Raw genomic sequence first — 24,901 nt, 5'->3', positions numbered from 1 at the left:
TTGGGGGCAAAAATGTCCAATCTAGGGGCGCCTGGGTGGCTCAGTGGGTTAAGCCGCTGCCTTCGGCTCAGGTCATGATCTCAGGATCCTGGGATCAAGTCCCGCATCGGGCTCTCTGCTCAGCAGAGAGCCTGCTTCCCTTCCTCTCTCTCTGCCTGCCTCTCTTGTGATTTCTCTCTGTCAAATAAATAAAATCTTTAAAAAAAAAAATGTCCAATCTACAGTGGCCCTCTGGTAATCTGTCCAAGCTCAAGCTGTCGTTAGCAACCCACCACCCTGTCATGGTAGCGGAAGCTCAGCAGGACCAGGTGAGGCTTAACAGGGCAAGAGTCATAATTAAACTGTGGTTCACTTAGGTACCTGACCCATTAGTTCACTACTTACATCCCCAAATTTTGTCAAGAAAAAAACAGCAACAACAACTGTGCCTTCAAGTGGCTCTCACAGATGGGGGAAGGTGGTTTCAGCCTGAGAACACAGAATCAGTAGCACGCTTCTTTAATTAATTATTTTTATTAACATATAATGTATTCTTTGCCCCAGGGGTACAGGTCTATGAATCATCAGACTTACACATTTCACAGCACTCACCATAGCACATACCCTCCCCAATGCCCATCACCCAACCACCCTCTCAGTAGCACTCTTCTTAACAGAGGAAGCAGTGGAGTGCACCAAGGGGACCGAGACACAAGCACAGAAGGGGATAAATGTGAGACTCTCCCATTATGGGAAAGGACTGCTAAAAAGTCTCCTCACATCAGAGCCAGGGCACCTCAAAAAGGATACACGTCAAGTGAATGAGGCCCAGCCTCATGAATTCACTGCTTCCCCACCACTGTACACAGTGTATGTTACATATCAGCAGCCAAAGAAGAAACATGCTACTTCTGATAAGTTTTAGAAGTTGGACCATCAATCCATTAATTATTTTTTAATTCCTGTCTTTAACTTAGCATTAGGGAAAAATCAAAGGAAAGGAAGGGTATCTTAGCTTGGCAGTCAGCCTCTTGGGTAATTCCTTTCTTTTTTCCTCATCAACAGAAGGTTTCTGGGTGGCTTGCCTGTCCTTACTTGTGTATACTTGTAAAAACTCATACATACAGAGGAAACCTGTCTGTCAGCGTGCCCTACCCACCACCCAGCCAGGATCTTGGTCCCTCCCATGGCCTCACAGCCGGGCAACTGTCATTTTCAGAAAGGAAGTCCGCCTGGGAAAATCAACTTGTGGCCACTCCAAAGGTCAGTGAAAACAATACTGATCAATCTGGAACCTCACTTGCAAACACACATGGACAACCAAGAGTAAGCAGACCCTGAGAACCAAACCCCTGAAATAAAGATATCAACCTCAAAAGCTGAGAAACTGACCCCAGCGAAGAGAGATAGTGGAGTGTACCAAAGAAAATGCAGTAAGAAAAATTAAGGTCTTCCAAAAGGTCAATGTAATAGGCTACAGCATTCACGCAATGAGTAGATTTTGGGGAAAAGAGAAGCAACCAATGAATTAAAAGGGGACATAAAAAGATAACTGCAGAAACAAAACCTCAACAGGAGGCCTGAATAACAAAATGAATAAAGTGTGAATTTGAACCAGTGCTGTGAAAAACAGAGATAAACTTCTGGAGACAGAAGTAATGAGAGAAAAGTTTGAATTCAGAAATGTGTCTGAGAGGGATTTCAGGATGGAGATGGGAAAGGCTACAAGGGGTGTGGGCATGCTGCAACAATCCAGAAAGTACTCGGTAGCTTATCTTTAAAAATTTTTTTTTTAATTTTTATTTATTTATTTGACAGAGAGAGAGATCACAAGTAGGCAGAGAGGCAGGCAGAGAGAGAGGAGGAAGCAGGCTCCCTGCAGAGCAGAGAGCACGATGTGGGGCTTGATCCCAGGACCCTGAGATCATGACCTGAGCCGAAGGCAGAGGCTTTAACCCACTGAGCCACCCAGGCGCCCCGGTAGCTTATCTTTTAGAAGATGGTAGTGTTAGATGTCATTTCCTCCATCTTTTGCTAGAATCATTCAAAACCAACAAAGAAAATAAGAAACAAAAATGTAAACTCCATTTTCAGCAAAACTAGGAAAATTGCTAAATCCTGAATCAAAAAACTTGGTGGGAAGAGTGTCACTAGCCACAGAGCCAGAGCCAGAGGGTGTTGGCATATATGGGAAGGCATAAAAAAAATGCCAAGGAGCAGATTTCAGCAGAAGCCTCAAAGAGCACTGATCAACAGTGAAAGGTAGAACCTGGGGAGGAAAACCTAAATCGTCTGTTTGCAAAAAGGAGGGGTAAGAGGCACTGGTAGCAGAGTCCAATCTTGGGCCTGTCTGGCCTGCAGAAGTACAGGAGGCGGAACCAAATAAGAAATCAGAAGTAAGCTGCATGAGTGGGATACAGTGTAAAAGACTACACTGTGAAATACCCGACTGCCAGCTACTCCCACTGGCTGAGAAGTAAAGGCAAAACTAACTCACAAACCTCAGATCACTGGATAAATTTTAAATTTCAACTAGGCTATAACCAGCCATCCATACAAGACCTCCTGAAAATAGCCATCTAGGAACAACTTATCATTCCCCAAATGGGTAGTCAAATTAGAACCAATTGTGCAAATATTCAAAGATACTCAAGATGAAAGGAGAAAAGAAACAAAATATGAAAAAAGATGAACACTCAACAGAAAAACGTTGCCTTTTAGCAGATGAAGCTGTGACCAAAACTTCATCATGAAATTCTTTAAAAAGTTAATAAAGCAACTGCCTCTGTAAGTCAAGAGCACAAAGCAGAGATGTAAGAGCTCTAGAGAAGATAACATCCATCAGAGAAAAACGATCACTTGGGTGACAGTTCCTCTGCACCTGTTTTCCAGTTGTGTGACTTTGGGCAATATTTTAACTTGGGTCACTTATCTTTATTGAGTTATAAGTAATTATAAATTCCTTCTCAGATACAGAATTTGCAAATATTTTCTCCATTCTTTTTACTTTCTTAATATTGCTATTTCTAGCACAAATATTTTTTGTATGTTTTGATGAAGTCCAATTTATCCACTTTTTTATTTTGTTATTTCTGGTTTTGGTATCATACCTAAGAAACCATCATCTGGCCTGAGTTGGTGAAAATTTACTCCTAGGTTTTCCTCTAATACTTTCATAGTTTTAGCTCAACATTTAGATCACAGATCCACTTGTAGTTAGTTTTTGTGTGTGGTGTTAGGTAGGGTTCAGCTTCATTCTCATCCATTTATAGAAGACTATTCATTCCCTCTGGAACCCACTTAGCACTCTTTTTATGGTATTTTCTTGAACTGACCATAAATGTAAGGACATATTATTTCTGAACTTTCAATTTTATTCCATTGATATTTATGTCTATAGTTATGTCAGTAACACTACGAATTGATCACTGTAACATTATAGTAACTTTTGAAGGGTGAGTCCTTCAACTTTCTTCTTTTTCAAAATTATTTTAGGCTCTTCTAGGTCTGCTGCATTCCCATATAAATTTTAAAATCAACTTGTTAATTTCTGCAAAAAAAGCCAGCTAGGATTTTGATGGGGGTCACATTAAATCTATAGATCAGTTGAGGACTACTGCCATCTTAACTATAAGCCCTCTGATCCACGAACACGGGATGTCTTCCCACTTACTTAGATCTTCTTTAATTTCTTGCAACAGCTGTACAATTTTCAGTGCACAGTTTTACTTTTTTTTTTTTTTTATAAAATTGGAGCTTATAATATTTGTTTGGAATTCTGTTGGTCTCTCATGATCATTGGAATCTGGGCTGTCCTAAACAGGGTAGGAGGAAGTGGAATGATGAAATGCCAAACAAAACTGGACTTTCACAGCTGTGTGTTAAGTTTCATTTTTACTGCCTTTTGCTAGAAACACCAGGAACAGTTGCTAATAAGCATTTATTATATTTTGGTAAACACCATCCTAAAGTAGAAATGAGTAATACATGTTCTCTAAGTCAAATCTTTGCCTTTAATCTTTAAGTATTTATTAGAGAAATAAAAATCTCAGTCTTCTGACATTTAGTTCTGGTGTTTAAAATTTCTCTTTAAAGACCATGTTTTTTCCTAGAAAGTTATGAGATGTGTGCATAAGCACTGTCTCTGGGGGAATGAAGCAGGAGTTGCCATGAGACATACCAGCTCCTTTCATTGTACCTTCCTAGAACATTTGAGTGGTTTTGTAAGGCTTCTGTACTAATTCCAAAATAGACTCATTTCACTCTCAAAAAAAAAAAAAAAAAAAAAGATCATGTTTTTCGTAAATACAGAGTTTTACTGAATTTGTTTTTAGTAGCATATAGGGTGTTTTCCCTAATTAATGGATCTTTTCAGAGAAAACATAAAATCTGATTCTATCTCATATCAGTACTTCTACTAGACAGGCCAAATATAAATGAAAAACAGAACAGAGATTCAATTATTTTTAGGACTTCACATATATAACTATTTAGTCTTCAGGAAAAAATTGCAATGGAAAAACCAGCATATATTTAAAAAAAAGACTTTATTTATTTACTTGAGAGTGAGAGAGAGAGCATGAGAGGGGAGAGGATCAAAGGGAGAACCAGACTCCCTGCTGAGTAGTGAGCCAGATGCAGGACTCGATCCCAGGACTCCAGGATCATGACCTGAGCTGAAGGCAGTCGCTTAACCAACTGAGGCGACTAGGCGCCCCAGCATATTTTTTGGTAGCTGGATTCAACAAAAATACTCTACAACTTTAACACATAGGAAAATGGATGGGCAATGCCCAGTGGAGGATAATTAAGCCCTATAAACAGACCAGTGGACTGTATTTTAAATATAATTTTACTGTACTTGGGAATTTGCAATTATTTTTATAATTATACTGGGAAGGAGAAAAAAAAAATCTCTCTGGGTTATTCTCTTTGGATTTCTTTTCCCCTAAAAATAAAAACCTTAATTAAACACCTAAAACTGAAGCACCTGGGTGGCTCAGTCAGTTAAATGTCTACCTTCTGCTCAGGTTATGATCTCAGAGTTCTGGGACTGAGCCCTACATCAGGCTCCCCACTCAGCATGGAGTCTGCTTCTCTCTCTCCCTCTGCCCCTCCCCCATTGTGTTCTCTCCCACTCTCTCAAATAAATAAATAAATAAACAAATAGATTTATTTTTAAAAGGTTTTATTAATTTATTTGACAGAGAGCACAACCACAAGCAGGGAGAAAGGCAGAGGGAGAAGGAGGCTCCCCAATGAGCAGGGAGCCTGATGTGGGCCTTGATTGTAAGACCCTGGGACCATGACCTGAGCTGAAGGCAGACAACTGACTGAGCCACCCAAGTGCCCCTAAATAAAATCTTAAACAAAACAAAACCAAAACAAAACCCAAACACCTGAAACCAGTGTAACATTGTGTGTCAACTATACTTCAATTAAAGAAAAGTTTAACTCAAAATTTCCAGGTGACGGGATGCCTGGGTGGCTCAGTTGGTTAAGCGTCTGCCTTCAGCTCGGGTCATGATCTCAGGGTTCTGGGATTGAGTCCCACATTGGGCTCCTTGCTCAGCTCCTGCTTCTCCTTCTGCCTGCTGCTCCCCCTACTTTTGTTCTGTCTCTCTCTCTCTGATAAATAAATAAGATCTTGAAAAAAAAAATCTCCAAGTGACTTATCTTTTTAAAACTTTCTTTTTATGGCTCGTAACTACAGATTTCCCCCTTAAGAAATTCCTAGTTGTTAACAAGAGAGTGTACAAGTTTTGAGATTCTTTTATTACATTTACTCTCAAGCATTTTGTTTTTTGATGTGTAAATGGAAGTGTTTTCTTAGTTTTATTTTGGAATTGTTCATTGGTAATACATAGAAATACAAGTGATCTTTGTATACTGTTCTTGTGTCCTGCAACCTTGCTGAATCTGTTTATCAGTTCTGCTAGTTCTCTGGGTTTTTGAGGTAGATTCCTTAGGCTTTTGCAAGTATATGATAACATCATGCATAAACAGAGATACTTTCACTTCTTCTTTTCCAACCCGGGTGCCTTTTATTTCATTCATTTCTTCTTTTCTATTTTTCTCAAATGTCCTGGCTAGAACTTCTAGTACTAGGTTTTTAAAACCCTCTCTACGTCAGTTTTCTTAACTATAAAACTAATAATAATGTTAAAGGTAAGGCTGAATTAAAAAACACATCCTGCGAAATGCTTTAGAACACCACCTGGAATGTGGTAAATGTTGGCAATTAGATCCTGACTGAGGTGCGCAGGTACATGCACACCTGAAGCACATGGTCCAGAAAAGTTGAAAAATAAAACTATGACAGAAGTGTAGCAGGCACACTGCAAACAAAAAGCAAAGGAAATCTGAACTTAGAGCATACACAATTACATTTAGGCCAAAAAGGCACTGAAACAAACAAGCAAACAAACCCAAAACATTTTATAAAAGGAAAACAGTACTGTGCCTGTCAAGATATAACAGTGAGCATCTCTGGAGCACCTGGGTGGCTCAGTGGGTTAAGGCCTCTGCCTTCAGCTCAGGTCATGATCCCAGGGTCCTGGGATCGAGCCCTGCGTCGGGCTCTCTGCTTGGCGGGGAGCCTGCTTCCCCCTCTCTCTGCCTGCCTCTCTGCCTACTTGTGATCTCTGTCTGTCAAATAAATAAATAAATCTAAAAAGAAAATAAACAATGAATATCTCTGTGCAAATTTATATAGTGTCAACATTCATAAAACAAAAATTACATCCTGTGGTCCCCATACCTCTGCCAGCCTTCTCCCACCAATAGCCACACTCACAAACCATAAGCGACTCTTGAGCATAGGAAACAAACTGAGGGTGCCTGGAGGGGAAGGGGGTGGGGGGGATGGGTAACTGAGTGATGGACATTAAGGAGGACACGTAATGTAATGAGCACTGAGTGTTATATATATAAGACTGATGAATCATCAACCTCTACTGAAACCAGTAATACATTATATGTTAACTGAATTTGAATAAAAATTGTAAAAAACCCAAAATTACAGGAGGTAAAAAGAAAAACAGACTCAATACATTACCAGTGGGAAGCTAATTTACTTTCTCAGTGCTTAACTGATCAGATAGAAGGCGTGTTGTGGATGGCGTATGTGCATGCATAAACAAGCATCGAAAAAGATCTGGAAGAATGAAAGGGGTAGTAATGTGATCAAAATGCCAAACAGGTTATTTCTGGGTGTAAAAGAAAAAGAAATTTAAATTTTTTTCTCAGTACTTCTAAAGATTTATTTATTTGACAGAGAGAAAGAGCATGCACACAAGCAGGAGGGGTAGGGAGCAGGAGAGAGAGTCTCTATCATGCTCTGTGCTGAGTACAGAGCCTGAACAACCTCATGACCCTGAAATCATGACCTTAGCAGAAACCAAGAGTCAGATGCTTAACTGACTGTGCCACCAAGATGCCTCTCCTCTGTACTTTTATATTGACTGAATTTTTTACTGTGAGCATGTATTAATTTTATAATTTAAAAAATACATACAGAAAATTTCTAGGCAGAAAATGAGTAACAAAAAACAACATAAAACACTATTTTATAAATTAAATTGACATGAATATTTAAAATAATAGCATTAATTTCTAAACTGCAGAAAATTTACAGCAATAAAAAACTTTGTTTTTCTAGAACTTTATGGAAACAAATTTCCAAAACAAGTCTGTCCTCCTTTCGTGCGCTTAGTTCTCTCCACACCTGATTCCACTAAATAAGAAAATCGACCTACTGAAAAGCATGTGTTCTCAGCAAGAGTTTGTCATTCTTGCAAGGCATTTGTTTTTATTCTTTATGTTAACATACTAAAAAATTCAATTTTATATGATGTTACTACCTGCATATAATTTATAATTTCATAGTACAATTTGCATTCATTTTGGTCATGTTTTTATTTTGCATGGTTTTGAAGATGTAAGATTGATGTAAATTTTTTTATAAATTATTTTTAAAATTATTTTTAAGATTTTATTTATTTATTTGACAGAGATAACAAGTAAGCAGAGAGGCAGGAAGAGAGAGGGGGAAGCAGGCTCCCCGCTGAGCAGAGAGCCCAATGCAGAGCTCAATCTCAGGATCCTGGGATCATGACCTGAGCTGAAGGCAAAGGCTTAACCCACTGAACCACCCAGCCCCCCAAGACTGATGTAAATTAAAGCCAGAAGCAGACAGTTATTGAGCTGAATGTCCTTGATTTAACATAAACTTGATTTAAAAGAGCTCACTATGTACTTTTGACATGTATGTTCCAACATACTTTCCAGGAGGATAGCAATGTCTAGAGCTTTAAAGTCATTCTGAGTTATCTTAACAAAAATTACTTTAATAGGAAAAAATTGGTTTTTCTTCTGCTAAAAAGTCTGATACCAGTTTCAAATACCAACACATGAAAATAAAAGAAAGAAAAAAAGCAAAGAAGTATACTGTCACATATTAGTAAAGACCAAACAAAGCCAAAAAGCATAATTATAAAGATATGAAGAAATATCCTGGATATTTAAATATGGAATACTAAGAATGTATTTTTCATAATCAGGAAATGAGACTTATCTTAGAAAAAAAAAAGATATTGTTTAGACTCATCAATAAACTTATTTTACAGAAGGCTAAACTGAAGCTTTAGAGAAAGTTATTAGTTCCAGGCAGGTGTTTAAGATTGTGGATTGAGGAAGAAAATGTTTCTTTTTCACTATCATCAGAAAAAGCCCTTTAGTAAGGGCTGAAATCCTCTCTGCCACTGTGGCAAAATGAAGCTGTTTATATAAACTATGAAATTATACACGTAAAAGCATAAGACATGTGCACAAGAGCATTCCAGAGCATTCCAATAACAGCAGTTTGGAAGCACCAACAGATGTTTTCATGCTCCTCTTTAAAGACTAGTCAAAGTCTCTAAAAATAAAAGCCCATAATTACTGCGACCCAGGAGTCAAGGACTGAGGATAGTTTAAAAAAGCTGCCTCCTTGGCCAATGGCATGACACTTGTGATACCCACACTTCAACATGAACCAGTATGAACAGAATCACAGCAATGCAGAAAGGCAACACTAGCACCTTCTGGAAGGTTAACAGGAATGGCCACCCCTGCCCTAGTGCATGAGAACTCAGGCTACTCAAGGACATGGCAAGGACCCTCCACTCAGACACTGAGGATCACCTCAGACTCCTTGCATCCCTGAACAGCTCCTGACCTAGCTTCCGAAGCAGCTCTCCTGCCGAGCCCCTATCTCAGGCCCGAGCTGCATCACCTTGGCTCTTTGGTTTCTGAGCCCACATCTTCTGCACAGCAAATCCTATAGGATCCAGCTTCAAAATACTTCCAGGATGAAACTGACCATTAGCACTTTCCTGCTCCTTCTCTCCACAACACGTCCTGGGTCAGGCCCTGACTAGGCTCTGATCCAGTCATCACACCCATGCTGCATTTCTGCCTGCACCTCGAGGTTCCTCCATGCTATTCCAACCACCCTGAACACTGTTTCCTGAAAGAGGTGCACACCCACTCCCCTCCCTGTTTTCTTTCTCCTGAGCACCGAGCATTGCTTACTGCCAAGCTCCCACTGCAGAATTAGCATGCAAAGGCTGAGCTCACAGTCCAATCTGCTCACCTCTGTACTTCCAGCTTCTGAAACAGTGCCTGGCAGCTGCTCAGTAAGCACAGGCTCGACAAATGCCTCCCTGAGAGCCACTGGGTCAGTAAGAACAGCTCAAACCCACAGTGACAGCCCAGTGCCTACACAGCAAATCCTGATATGTCATTTCCATAATATTTCTGTCCTTTTCACCCACTTCAAACACAATGTATTTGCTATTTCCCTCTTAACTTCCTATTTTTTAAAACTTCAAATACAATGTGGAAATCTTTGTGAATCATGTATCTGACAAGGGTTAATATCCAGACTATATACTGAACTCTTAAAACTCAACAACAAAACTCCAAACAACCCAATTTAAAAATGGGCAGAGGACTTGAACAGACATTTCTTCAAAGAAGATCTACAAATGGCTAACAGACACATGAAGAGATGTTAGACAACACTGACCATTAGGCAAATGTAAACAAGAACCACAAGGAGATACCACCTTACACCCATTAGCATGGATGCTATCAAAATAACAGAAAACAAGTGTTGAAGAGGATGTGGGAAATCTGGAACCCTTGTGCACTGCTGGCAGGAATGCAAAATAGTACGCCCAATGTGGAAAACAGTTTGGGTGACCTCAAAAATGACACACAGGACCGCCATGTGACCCAGCAAGTCTGCATCTGGGTACACACCCAAAGGAAGTGGAAGCAAGGTCTTCGTGAGATATTTGCACCCCGGGGTTCAGAGCAGTGTTATCCTCAAGAGCTAAGGTGTTCATTGACAGACGGATGGATGAGCAAGATGTCATCCACGCAAACAATGGAATGTAACTCAGCCTTAAAGAGGAAGCAGATTCTGACACCTGCTTCAGCACGGCTGAACCCTGAGGACGTCATGCTCCACGATTCAGTGTGTCACCAGAAGACAAACAGCATAGGATTCCACTTACCTGGGACACGCAGAGTTGTCAGATTCATGGGGACAGAAGGCAGAGGGTGGATGCCAGGGGCTGGGGTGGGGTGGGGAGTCCGTGCTTCATAGGGGCAGTTTTAGTTTGACAAAGTGAAAAGAGCTACGGAAAGGATGTAGGAGCGTGCGTGTATTTAAGGCCCCTGAACTGAGCGCGTAAAGGTGGCTAAGGGGCTATGTTTCCTATCATGCGTATTTTACCACAATGAAAATAGAACAAAAATGATATAGATCAAATACCAGAAAAAAACTCCTTAAACCCATGAAACAAAAAAAGATATAGTTATCTGATGAAACTGTATAAAATGCATAAGCCCTTGGCTATTAAACTGGAGATTTTATTAAGTTATTATATGACCTGCTGAGGAAGGGGAGGAATGAGCAGAAGCATACACCACCGGCGGGGATGGGGGGCTGTGCTCCCGTCTATGAAGAGCCATCTCACCACACAAGTCACACGCCTCAAAAAACCATATGACATCCTCGGACACAGAACTGCCACTTCTACATATTTATTTAAACGAAACAATCAAGAATGTGTACAAAATTTTATTACAGAGACACTGAAAACAGAAAACTATGTAACCGTTAAAAACTTTTTAAAGACGAATTACACAGAAAAATACACAAATGTATTAAGTTTAAAATAGACTATTAAAATGCATGTTAAGTCTGATTCCAATTTTACTTAATAAATGCAGAAGGTAAAAGATAAAGGAAGGGTATTCAGAAAAATGTGAGTGGCTGTTTCCTCTGGGTAGTATTCTTGGTTGTGGGCCATTTAAATCTTCCTATTTTTCTACAACAAGCATGTACTATTTGTATAATGGAAATTAAAACTACTTTGCAGGTCAATTCTATCTAAAAGCTTAAGTGTCAGCAACCCCAAGTGACATTCTGGTTGGTCTTCCAGGTTCCATGCAGTGAGCAGCAGAGTGGAGCCCAGGGGCTCTCTGCGAACCTGCGGGAAGGGCTTCACCTGAGTATAGCTTCCCTGTGGATGGGGACGTGCTGCCCTTGCAAGTGCTGTCCCGTGACTGCATCACTGTGAGAGAATAACGAAACATGTACAAAACACTCTATGGAAGTGAAAACACAGGGGCACCTGGCTGGCTCCATCAGAAGAGTGTGCAGCTCTTGATCTCAGGGTCTTGAGTTCAAGCCCCATGTTGGGTACAGAGATTACTAAAAGAAATAACTAAACTTAAAAAAAAAAAACCCAAAACCTGGAAAAGCAGAATACTCTCTTTGAAGAAAGAGCGATAAGTGTAATTCTACAATTAGTTTTCTGGAGGATCTTGGTTACTTTCTATATCTAGATCAACAACGTAGAATTAGCTTTCTTCATCCTGAAACTGTGGGGCTGGTGTGACCTAGAAATGCTCCACAGAAATGAAGCTCAGATGGGGCTCTGAAGAAGAAGGTTTGTCTTGATGTCCTCTTTGTTCAATGGTGAGTGGATGAAGGAATGAATGAACAAGCGGAAGGGCAGGGCCAGGAAAAAATGGCATCAACAAAGGTTGGGAGCACCGGCAGTGGGCGGGGGAGGGGGGGTAGAAATTCCAGAATGTACCAACTCTTCTCAAAGCCACAGGCCCTGGTCCTGCCCAAATCACCTGAGGACCTGCTCAGCCACACAGCATGTCTTACAGGTGCCTTATGAACCAAATTTGGAGCCAGGTGTGGAAGACCCCGGGAGGCTGGATGAGCAGGAAGACTAGAGGACCGGGACGGCCTAGCTGGTGGCAGTCATTGGTTAGGCTCCACAACAAGCCTGGCTCGGGCAGCAGCGCCCACACGAGAGTGAGCTTAAGAGACAGCAGAAAGGCCACAGAGTAGCAGTGGATGGCTGGAAAAGGAGAGAGAGGAAAACACACCAGGGAGGCCACTGTGTGGAAGGAGAGAATGTCAAATGGTATAACCAGTTGGGAAAGCAATCCTGCATGATCTGGGCAGGGCTGGGATGGGCGCGTCTCACAACCACAGAGTCCATGCTAGGAACACACTCTAGAGGAACCCACATGTCTGCCCACAACATACATATAGCATCAGTGTCCACCCATGGAATGAGAATGAACTACAGTATATTCAGAAAGCAGTGGAACCACCTAGGGCTATAAGAACCAGGGTGGGTGGAAGGATGTGTGTGTGTGCGCGTGCTGGGCAGCTGAGGAAAGGTCCACAAAGGACGACATTGAGCCTTTCCAGCCTCTGGGACCTGCCCTCACCTGCAACCCCCGTGGCCCCAGCAGGAGGAGACATGCACCATGTTGTTACCTCAAGTAACAACACCTGGGATGTGACACCTGGATGGGATACCTGATCCAAGCTGTTCGCAGACTTGGAATAAGGCACATCCACTTGCCAGCAAGCAGCTAAGGGTTGAGATTTAATACTTTTTTCTGGTTTTGTTTTGTTTTAAGATTTATTTATTTCAGACAGAGACACAGCAAGAGAGGGAACACAAGCAGGGGGAGTGGGAGAGGGAGAAGCAGGCTTCCCGCTGAGCAGGGAGCCTGACGTGGGGTTCCATCCCAGATCCCAGGATCACAAACTGACTGAAGGCAGATGCTTAACAACTGAGCCACCCAAGCACCCCAAGGGTTCATATTTAAAACTTGGTTCTAACTTGCCCCACGTAGTGATTCTTTAGGGATAGAGAGAAGGAACCAGCCACAGAAAGGGGGGATGAGCATCCTGGGCCTGGGGGTCCCAAAGAAGAGCTCGGCAGCCAAGCATTACTCTCAAGTGGGCCACCTACTTGTGGGGAGCTAGGCCAAGAATGCAGGTATCTAAAATTTCAGGGAAGAGATGCAAAGAACTGAAGGAGAGCCATGATTCAAAGGCCAAGTCAGTAAATCAGATATAAGTTCAGCTCCCTGGCCTCACTGGACAAACTGCGGCAGAACCAAATTCTTTCAGGTGAGAAATGGGAGTATCATGGGGCTAAGTATGTACAGGGCACAAGGGTTTCTGGAGACAGTACAGGGATGGTCATGAGAGCAGGCTCACAACTCACCTGGGAGGTCATTCTATCCCTGCATCTCCATCATCTCCATCTCTTGCTGGGGTTGCTGAGGACAGGAGATAAAGCCACCAGGTGCCAGAACTCAGATGCCCAAAGAGTGGCATTCCAAGTCAAGAAAACGTGTCGATGACCCTCCACTGACACCCTGCAAGAACCCCATTACGTGACTGTACTGATGGCACTCTCACTGGTACAAAGGTCAGAAGGAAGACGGTTCCCTTTGTGTCTCCATCTGCTGGTCTAGCTTCCTTGCCAGTCATGATCACATCTAAGAGACTGTGTACGCTGACCTCTTGCTGCGTGCATGTTGGGGTTGGCTGGGGGAGCCGGCACTGGGAGCTCTCATGCCACGACTCGGTCACTGAGAATAAAAATGTCCACATCCCTGCCTAGTACCACCCTGCCACATTCCTGGGCATCAGGGTCAAAGAAACAGATCAACTTTCTCAGACAAAATAACAGGGCTCTAAAGCTAGGACAGAGTCATATAATAGCTATATATACTAGAAATACATAAGAGCTTTTGTAAAAAGCCTATATTATCCACAAATTCAGACGGTGAATTACTAACTTTTCTTCTGAGATCAGACCAAAATAAGTTCTAAGGCGGTTTATTTGCCATATTTAGGATGTTCATGTGGGAGCAATGACAAACATCTGGCTATGATACTTTCTGGAATTTTGACTATTTCTTCCTGGCCAGAAGGAAAACATTAAGTTTTTACTAGAATAGCAACTAGCATGGAACTTCATGACTGAGTCTTTGTCCTCCCACTTGTCACATATTTAAACAAAGCTTTTCTAATTCTCCAAAAAAAAAAAAAAAAAAAAAGCAAACCCACTCCCCAAATTTTAAATATGATAAAAAGGGGAATGTGAACAAACAGTTGAATAATCAATTCATAATTCATCAATTCTAATTCATTAGAACTCACTCCCCACTTGTCAGCAAAGGCACAGGATGTTCACTTCCATGGGTGAGGAATCACTAAATATCACCTTTTAATCTCTAAATGTCACCTTTTCCACATTACCAGCTTCCAGATAATAGAAAAACTAAAATTCCCATTAGTTCCTAAAGCTGGTGGTAAATTATCAATGACTGTGGGTGTATCTGTACTAGAAATCTTGTTCTGAAGTCTAGGAGAAGGCCTCTCCCTGCACTGCACCAGGAATAATGTCTGCATGCCTTGCACACTTAGCGTGTCATGGAAGGAGAGCACATCTACCCTGTGACTCAGCACACAGGACAAGACAAGCTGACACATGGCTTCCAGATGGTTTCTTTTACGGTTTAGAAAAAAAAAAAAAAGACTTTCTACAGCTGTGGCCAGATTTCTATTTTCAAAACCACAAAATTCATTTAATCAACTAAAAACAAATCAAGACTTTACTAGACTAAAAAAAAAAGTGGCCACTGACTGGCCTACAGGTAGCTAAAACCCCCATCAGTAAATGTCGAATGTCACTTGAAATGAGATACAACTGAAGCCGAGGCAGATGGCTCCCCAGTCTTCGCCGTGCAGGCCTCTCTCTCTTCCCCGTACCACCAGATAAACACCCTCCACACAGAAAATATTCTAACTTCATTAGTTATCAACATAAAGAACCACAAAGCGTACGTCACCTATCTTACAAAGCCCTGGTAAGTCTAAGTTGGTGGCAGCAAGTGATTTATGCGGACATGGGGAATCAAGGGTACTGGTAGCTGTTACTTACAAATGAGATAAATAACTTAAAGTACAGTGTAAATTAAAGTTCCTCATTCTATAAATTCACAGCGAGACGCTGAAGGAAACCTGAAACTTCTGCTCTAGGCCGGCTCGGTCCCCTCAGGTGTGCCATGGCCAGCCCTTAGCTGTGCTCTCTCAGCGGCCCTCATGAGCCTGGCATGTAGGAAGGGTCATCCCACAGGCGTACCGGGGCTGTGTGATGGGTTAACTTCATTAACTACTCACGAGCTCCCCTAGGAACCAACCTGAATGTTTAGTGGCACAATTCTTATATTTTGGGTTCAAAACCTGCCTTTTTTTTTTTTTTGAAGATTTTATTTATTTGACAGAGAGAAACACAGCTAGAGAGGGAACACAAACAGGGGGAGTAGGAGAGGGAGAAGCAGGCTTCCTGCTGAGCAGGGAGCCGGACGTGGGGCTAGATCCCAGAACCTGGGATCATGACCTGAGCCGAAGGCAGACGCTTAATGACTGAGCCACCAGGCACCCCAAAAACCTGCCCTTCTTTAGCCATTAAAAGTAACTTAGAATTTCACCTCAAACCATAACGAGCTGCCACGTCATGCTTGCTGAGTAGCATTAGAAAGCCAGATAACATAAGTATAGGTGAGAACACAGACAGAATGGAGATCTCAGGCCCCGCTGGAGGGATGTGAAGCCAGACACTTTGGAAAATGGTCTGGCAATTCGTCAAATAACTGAGCAGTTACCATTTGACTCAGCAAATCCACTCCTCAGTATACACTCAAGAGCAACAGACATATGTCCACACAAACGTGTGTGTGAATGTTTACAACAGTATTACTCATAACTGCCAAATGGTGGAGCACCATTAGCTGATGTGGCCTATCCATACACCGGAGTATTATTTGGGCACAAAAAAGAGAGCAGTCCTTATGCATTCTACAGCAGGGATCAACCCCTAAAACATGATGCTCAGTGAAAGAAGCCAGTCACAAAAGACCACGTACAACCCCATGCAGACGAAATGTCGAGCCATGTGGCCTACAGAGGCAGAAGTACATTCCTGCTTGCTTGCGCTAAAGGGAGAGGGGACAGGGCAGGGAATTGACAGCGCAAGCCTGCGAGGTTTCTTTTTTTGAAAGGAAGGGTGAGAGAGAGAGAGCAAGTTTTGGTGGGGTGGGCAGAGGGAGAGGGAGAAAGAATCTTAAGCAGGCTCCATGCCCAGTGGGAAGCCTGACACAGGGCTTGATCTCATGGCTCTGAAATCAAAAGCTGCAAGCTCAGGATGCCTGGGTGGCTTAAGTGTCTAACTCTTTTATTTATTTGTTCTTAATTTTTATTATTTTTAAAAGATTTTATTTATTCATTTGACAAAGAGAAAGACAGCACAAACAGGGGGGAGTCAGAGAGGGAGAAGCAGGCTCCCCGCTGAGCAGGGAGCCCAACAGGGGGCTTGATCCCAGGACCCTGAGACCATGACCTGAACTGAAGGCAGACGCTTCACCAACTGAGCCACCCAGGTGCCCCTAATTTATTTATTTTAGAGAGAGAGGGTGTGCACAAGTGTGCGCATGCACACACACATGGGAGACTAGAGGAGGAGATGCACTGGGAGGGAATTTTCAAGCAGACACCCTGCCCACTGTGGAGTCCACAGAGGCTCGATCCCAGGACCCTGAGATCACAATCTGAGCCAGCGGCAGAGCCACCCAGGGCCCCAGCATCTGACTCTCGATTTAGGCTCAGGCCATGATACTGGGTCATGGGATGAAGCCCCACCTCAGGCTCAGCCGGGCGTCTGCTGGAGGCTCTCTTGCTCTGCCCCTCCCCTCACCGTGTGTGCTAGTGCACATGTAGTAAGTGTATGTTCTCTCAAGAAAAAGAAAAAGAGTTGCATACGCTACGAAATGAGCCAGTCAGGTGCCCACGTTTCTTTTTAAGGCAACAAAGATATGTTCAAATTGACTACTGTCTGCGGACATACAAGAACTCGCAGAGATGTACACCTCAAATGGGTGAATTGTATGGTGTGTGAATTTTATCTCAGGGGTGCTCAAGAGTTTTGGCTCGACTTCAACACCATGAAATCTTGTTTGGAAAACAGCAGACCCTTCCTTCTGGCTTTAAGCCCTGCTGACTCATGGGCAGCAAGAATTAGACAAATTTGTGTGATCTGGCCTTAGAAGGAAGGAGCTAGAGCAAAATCTGGAGCAAAATCCTCCCACACCCAGTGAGCTCCCCCAACTCCTCTGTAGCCATGTTAGCACCTGAAACATGTACCATTACTGAGGTGGTGAGCACTGATGTCAAGCTCTGGGAGACGGGCAATGGAAATAAAACTGTGGGTTTGTAGCTCACCTTTCCGAAGCAAATACAATGAGGATGGCCAAGACTGTCCTACTTGTTGAAGACCAACATGAAACAACACCCTCTGCACAGAAAGAGGTGTGAACACCAACAGGGAAGTCTTCAGGCCCTGTATTTTCACTGAAGCAAGATGTAAGCATTTCAAAAATAACAATGTCAAATTCTTCCCTCAGTTAAGAAAGAAGGTCCCTTCAATAGCAACCAGGGATTCTACACAATGCCAGTGATTTGTGACTATCTATGTGCAGAAGCCAGTGTTTTCCAAGGTTGTGTCAGTGCATCAACCCGGCAAGTCCACAGACACTGCTGCCCAAGACTGAAGTAAAAACAAACCAAGTAAGCAGACCATCATCTGGGTGTAGACGCCCAAACCCCCAAACGAACAAAGCCACACACTCGAATCTGAGGTCAGAAAACTGTCCTCTAGAGGTAGAAATTCAAAACACGCTCAAAGAAAGGATGTTAACCCCATCTACCTTTTTATTTCCTCCATTTAACACATATTTACAGGACTGAACAGTGCATCAAACAAAGTCTCATCTCCTGGAACTTGCCTTCTGGGAGGAGACCGCAGCTGAGCTCTGGGACAGGGAATGTCTTCATGGAGACTTGCCTTCTGTGCTGCCCACGGAGAGCCGGCCTGCGGTCTCGGTGCTCTGAACGCCTACTGCCCCACACCTCGAGTGTGCACCACCCCACAACAGCCAACACCACCAGACCATAACCTGTGTCTCTTAGTTCAGATACACTGGCATGCTCCAAAGGGTGGAGCATGGCAGTGTCACCAATTAGACCCCAAGACCTGACCTTAACTGGCCACCTGCTTGTACCCACTGACCTTCAAACCCATGTTTTTCCTGAAGCTCTTCTTTCCAGCTGATCTCTTAACTCGGGCCAAAACCTGACAGGTACCTGTGAAGTATGCTAAAACTGCTCCCTGTCTGCCGCCCCCCACCCCAGGCAATAACAACTGCTTGGACCACCTGGGCCAGTGGCTCAGCCCCCGAATCAAGGACTCATGCCTGTGCACATGGACCTCAGAATGACCAACCGATACCCTGACCTCATTATGACACTAAGACCTCTGCCCAAGGAGGAGCACTAGTCCTTCCTCGAGGCGCACGCGTGACCTTGTGCCCACCTCTGCATATAGTGATAAGGCTCCTCTTTCTGAGGATTCATCCTAACCCTAAACACAAGGACTCCATCCACCCTTGCCCAGGGAGTCACGACTTTGGAACATATTCCCTGGGATCTCCTTATTTGGAGCAAATAAAGTTTCCTTTGTGCGACAGCTTACCTGGTGCAGTTTCCATGTGTGACTCACCGAGGTGGGAACTCAGGTCCATTCAGTTACCAGAGGTCAGAGGACAAGTGGTGGTGGATCACTCAGGGGCACCCAGGGGCAACCAGCTTCTATCTCTGGATATTTTAAATCTTTGGAGCCATGGCTCATGGGAGACACTGGGAAGAAAGGATCAGGGCAAACCTACCTTCTTGGGCCAGCCTCTCATGGAGGGCTATGGGGGAAGCACATCCCCCCAGAGAAGGCCAGGTGGCTTGCTTTGGGGCAGGCCCCACAAAGCGTGTTGCCTGGCAAAGGAGACTAGCCCACTGACAGGAGATATTAGAGCTTCACAGAGACAGTCCTCTTTCCAGAGACAACATTCCCTATCTATTGGCAACAGCTGTTATGGTAGACTGTAAAGAATGGCCACAAATTCCTTGGCACTCCTCCATCAAGGTAGCCCTATTGCTTCATGCTCCCGGAATTGGGGTTTGCCTGATGGTTTGTTATGATCAGTTAAACATGGTGGGAGCTATAATGCATGAATCCCAAGCCTACAGGCACCTCACAGTTTGCACTCCTGAGAACATTTCTGTCACCATGCAGATAAGGCACAGCTAGCTCCCTGGATGGTGACATTCCACATGGAAAGAGGTTCTAGCTGGGGTTCGAAACATCGAAAACATGTCATCCTAGACCACGAGCCTCTCTAGGCCAGCACAGACCAGCAGACCCGGCCAGGTCTCCATGGGCAGCACAGAAGGCAAGTCTCCATGAAGACATTCCCCATCCCAGAGCTCAGCTGCGGTCTCCTCCCAGAAGACAATACTCAAACATGGATTCAGAATTTGTTGTTTTAAGTTACTAGGTTTGGAGTGGTTACTTACCAAAACCAATTGATATAATTATAGAAGACAGGGTATTTGGAAGCTGAATACAAATAACTTACAAAAATAAACTGAATTTTAACTCTTCTTGAAAGGTATGCATTGGGGGGGTAACGCAATTCACAAAGCAGCCCACCCAACTCGGAGTATGTGGCACCAATGTGATTCTTTAATTTCTAACTCTGACTCTGCCAGGCTTATCAAAATAACACACCTGCATGGAAATGAGTATGATGGTTGTATCTGATTAACAGAAGCACTACAGGGGCCAAGACCAGGCCACCCCAGATGGGCCACTGTGGCATGAACATTATTTTGAGTTAAAGGCAATCCAAACCCAGCAGATTCAGGAAAAGCTCTTTATGGCCCCCTTAACTGCCTGCCCATACCAGGATGAGAGCTATTAACACTCCTTTTCACCTGAGACACTTCTCTACAGGATAAGCAACCCCTGTTCCCGACCTCTTCCCCTTCCCCGCTACTAATGGTCCCTCTCCCCTTTGTGCTCCAGCCCCAGCCCCTCTCCTGTGCTCATATAAGCATCACGTTGCCTGTGTTTGGAATTTTCTTATCTGTGGATTCCCTGTACATGTACTGTTAAGTCTGATTTTCACCAGTTAATCTGTCTCACGACAATCTGATTCTTTGTCCAGCGACAAGGACCTAGAAGGGCCAAGGAGATTCTTCCTCCTGGATACAACAATCTCAACTTTGAGAAGCTTTAAATACGTCGAAACCTTTACAAAATGCCACTTCTGAGTTCCTGATGTATAAAGCGACCCAGACTCTTAGTACTCTAATAGGTTGTATCTTAGAGAAGCATCACCTCTTATTTATGACTCAACAATAAATGTATGCTTTCTTCTTTCTTGGTCCTAGTGCTGGTGGATAAAGACCATTAAGCAGGACAAAAAAAGAGGCTTTGAAAAAAAGTTTTAAATAGTCCAGTTCTTCCTGTTCTTTTCTCCCCTCTCACCCCTCCTTTCCTTTCTTTCTTTTAAAAATTTTGAACCTTTTATGAGCCTAAACTGCAGTGGGTGTGTTTATCAAAGGATGTCTACATGGTGCAAACTCTTGCGAGCACCTGACTGGAAGAGATTTGGGACCCCAACTAACCTCCCAGATCTTCAACCCCTTTCCTGCAGGTGATTCATCAAAGAGTACCAAGTGGAGTTAGAAAATGCTGCCAAAGAGAGCCAACAACCAACCACTAGCTCTCCAGGGTTCAAAGGTTGCCTGTTTTGGACTACCTTCCTGGCAGAGGCTGCCTCTGGCTAAACACGAATGACTTGGGAAATTGGGACAGACAGGTCCTACCAGTTTTAATTACTACTGCCCTGATGAAATGGTATTTGATTTCCTCCTCAAATAAGACCTCAAAAGAAGCATTCGGGGCTCCCTGTGAGTTCAGATACTAGGGGTCTATGCACTAGATACTTGCCATCAAACACTCAAGCAAGAGAGGCAAGAGAGGCTGGTGTGCCTGGGGCCCGAGGCAAGAGGATTGGAGGACAGCCCTGACCTCCAGCAGGTCCCCTCTCCACTGCCTCCTACGTCACTCTCTCGCCCCCTCCTTCCCTCTTCCCATGCAATGTATTTTGCAATTAGGCACCACCAGAGCCTAGAGGTTTCCTTTAGGTTCCTCAGAGCCTGGACTCTACCTCAATAATCTCATTTTCTATGTAGCATCCTGACTTCTTGATGGACATCCTAAGCACAAATAAACCTCTGCTAAAGTTTAAATTCATTCTCTTGTCCTTCCTTTTATGACATTAAGAGCAGAAAAAACTTCTAAAGATACTTTAAATCAATATGAAAATATCAGAAAAGAACAAACATATTCATGCATTACATATGGAATAAAATAAGTAATTTAAAAAAATCATACTCATTCTAATGCCATTTAGAGAATCAGTGCTTTCTAAAGTATTATACAGGTCTAAAAATATTCTTTAAATATATATATACTTATATACAGTTACACATTTTTGTTATATTCAACTGGTTTTGCCAACATTACCAGTGCAATCTATTAGGGAATTTTCAAAATAAAAATGCTATTACTGCTGATACAGAAAAATCCCATGCTACATGCCAGGTTCCCTGCACGGTGAATGCTCAGTCCTCCTCATGGCCATCCCGAGTGCTCATGCCTCTCACTCCAAGAAGGTGGGCTATGATGAGGAGCTAACCTACTGGAGGCCAACTGGCCCCCTGGGCCCAGGAAGAATGAGGCAGAGGCCGTCTTGGTCTGGTTTGTGCTCTATAGCATTCAGCCAGCCTTTCAGAAGAAGAATGGAAAGGCCATGTTGTATCAGAATTTTATTTTAATTTTTAAAAAAATATTTATTTTTTTAAAAGATTTATTTTAGAGAGAGTGAGAGAGTGATGCGTGTGCACTTGTGATGGTGGGAGAACGAACAGAGGGAGAGAAGCAGACTCCCCACTGAGCACAAAGCCTGACCCAGGGCTTAATCTCACGACCCTGAGATCATGACCTGAGCGGAAAAATCTAGAATGGGACGCTTAACCAACCGAGCCACCGAGGCACCACCGTATCAGAATTTTTAAGGAGAGACAGGAGAATACCACTTTCCAAATAAAAGGAGAAGCTCAGATGCACTGTTTCCAAGGATCTTAGTGCTACCAAAGCCATTCTTGGTCAGCTTGTTAAATAAGCAAAGTCTGATCAGCAACATGGAATATGGTGCATAATACTTGACTTTCAGAAAGTATAAGGAAATATTCTTCCAAACATTACACTTCTTACCTCAATGTCAAATATTTCCACGGTGTTGTCCAGCAGCTTCACTCGGATGTGAAGGTGCTTCTCCTGCATTCTGGCTGACGCCCGTGCCGCTGTTACTGAGAGCGTCTGCCCAGGCTCAAGGGTGCTCACCCCTGCTGGGGTCGGGCTGCCCAAGCGTGTCCCCGGAGTCTGCAGGACTCTGTATGTTCCTTCTATCTCCCCCATTCTTCACCAGCTAAGAATGAAGAATCCTTTAAAAGAAAGCAAAAACCCCCAAAGAGTCATCAATGATTATTTAGATATTAAAACAATGTTAAAAAATTATCAGATGCACAGGAATTCTCTGCTCTAGTTTTGCAACTTCTAGACAGTCATTTACATCAAGAACAGAGTTAAGATTACCTTCTACTCATACATAAATTGGTGGAACATAAAATACCAAGCACTGTCCCCAGAGACAGTATTTCCTGGTGCTTCTGCGAGCCAGGCAGTGTGTCACATCATTGAACTCACAAAACCTCATCCAACAGTGGCCTGTCCCTTTGTCTGGCTGCCTAGAGTCCCCTGGCACATCCTCTCTCCATCAGCTCAGAGTCACTGTGCCGACCACACACGATTAAGTGCTAGATGGTACATTTCAGCAAAGAGGAGCAGGTGCCACACACACCAGGCAGAACATGGCTGTGCGGGGGGACAGGGAGGCAAATGCCAAGAACGGCAGGTGAGGATAGCCAGGCTGCTCTTGGCCAGCTTTGCACTCCCTGGTTTTTGAAGTGGTGTCTTATCAGCCTCCACAGGTGCTGCCAGAGTGACATGAGGACCCCCGCCTGGTGTGACGAGAACTGGCCCAAGGCCAGGTCTTTCCCAGCACCACTTACCTGCCCTCACAATGTCCCTGTTCTCACCACCCACCACCAGCTGAACGCATGACAACACTGATGGCCCAGCGAGGTACTCATGCCCTTTTCAATCCTCCACATTGTACCATGGGAAAGGTCTCTAGTTTCAGACTATTAGTTGAATGGGGTTAATCACGTTTCTGTTTTTAACAAAGAAAGAAGAGGCTAAGTATCAGCTAGAATCTAATAATTATGGCTTGCTTTTCTTTGTATTAATATAGTTTCCTTCTGTTTATGGCAAACTTTTTTCTTAAATGTGTGTATTTGTGTTTGAAAGTCAATTTCAAGAAAAATATTTAACAGTAAAACATAGTATGGCAAAAAAACAAATGCCAGATGTTAATTCAAGAAAGAACGGAATTGCTACAAAAACTATTTTATTTCACTCAGTTGCCTTTGGCAAGCCTACTAATTTGCAGTAAATTTCATAGAGAATTAATCTCACTAATTTCCAATCCATTCCTTTGTGCTCAACCTAACTGCTGAGTCCCCTGACCCTTTCATCTCTTTCATGTTAATTTTGTTATTGAGAAGAACCATCTCATGAACTTTTGTCTCTTGAATTAATTAAAAGCCTCTCAGTCACCTGCCAAGCAACCTCTGCTGCACACTTAAAGCTTACCCAGCAGGGGTGCCTGGGTGCCTCAGTGGGTTACGTGTCTGCCTTCGGCTCAGGCCATGATCCCAGGGTCCTGGGATTAAGCCCCAAATCAGGCTCTCTGCTCAGCAAGGAGTCTGCTTCTCCCTCTCCCACTCCCTGTGCTTGTGTCCTGTCTCTCGCTGTGTCTTTATCTGTCAAATAAATAAAATCTTTAAAAAAAAGAAAAGAAAAGAAAGCCTACCCAGCAAAGACAAGTCTCCCAGCTCACAAGAGCGAGAACTTTTGGAAACATGTGATTTATCAAACAAGCAGCAAAACACAAGAAAGCCAAAATTCTCAGGGGCAGTGAACTGGTAAAGGAGTGAGCAAAATGACAAGGCGGCGTGTGGGTTCTGCCAGATACACCTCCCACCCCCATTCCTGCACATGGATGGGCTGCCCCTGGTGGACAGACACGTTTGGATCACATTCATCTCCGAATTCTCTCTCCAGGTTGTATGTGCACTGAGAGCAGGAACTAATTCCTACTGTGAATGTCTGCTAAGCATTTACTTAATTCATGGTACTGACATCAAAGAACATGAACTGCCTCATTAGGCAATGTGCTGTACAGACGGCAGCAGCAGAAGGCGACGACTATGGTCACAAACAGAACACATTAGAAGATCACTAATATTCATGCTGCTAATATTAAACGTGGGATATAGGAGGTTCTGAGAACCCTAAGTATGATATTTTCATTTCAATTTCACAATTGTGAATAGTTAATGCAAAAGGGAGGGGAGGGGAATGAGGAACACTCCACCTGTAGGATGTGTGCCATG

General features: G+C 43.3%; 1 protein-coding gene across 5 annotated transcripts in view; it reads right to left on the bottom strand.

The window, feature by feature from the left end:
• FARP2 (FERM, ARH/RhoGEF and pleckstrin domain protein 2) overlaps positions 1-24,901 on the bottom strand; it is a 107,984-nt gene that overhangs the window by 71,500 nt on the left and 11,583 nt on the right. For all 5 annotated transcript variants that reach the window (XM_046019901.1, XM_046019903.1, XM_046019905.1 and 2 more), the window contains exon 2: positions 22,599-22,828. In XM_046019901.1, the coding sequence (XP_045875857.1) occupies positions 22,599-22,802 (204 nt within the window). In that variant the 5' untranslated portion in view covers positions 22,803-22,828. The remainder of the gene's footprint in view (positions 1-22,598; positions 22,829-24,901) is intronic.

Source organism: Meles meles, chromosome 9 (assembly GCF_922984935.1).
Source record: "Meles meles chromosome 9, mMelMel3.1 paternal haplotype, whole genome shotgun sequence".
In the NCBI taxonomy this organism is placed as follows: domain Eukaryota; kingdom Metazoa; phylum Chordata; class Mammalia; order Carnivora; family Mustelidae; genus Meles; species Meles meles.
The sequence above is the reverse complement of the archived record's forward strand: the minus strand, read 5'-3'. Positions and strand labels throughout refer to the sequence as shown.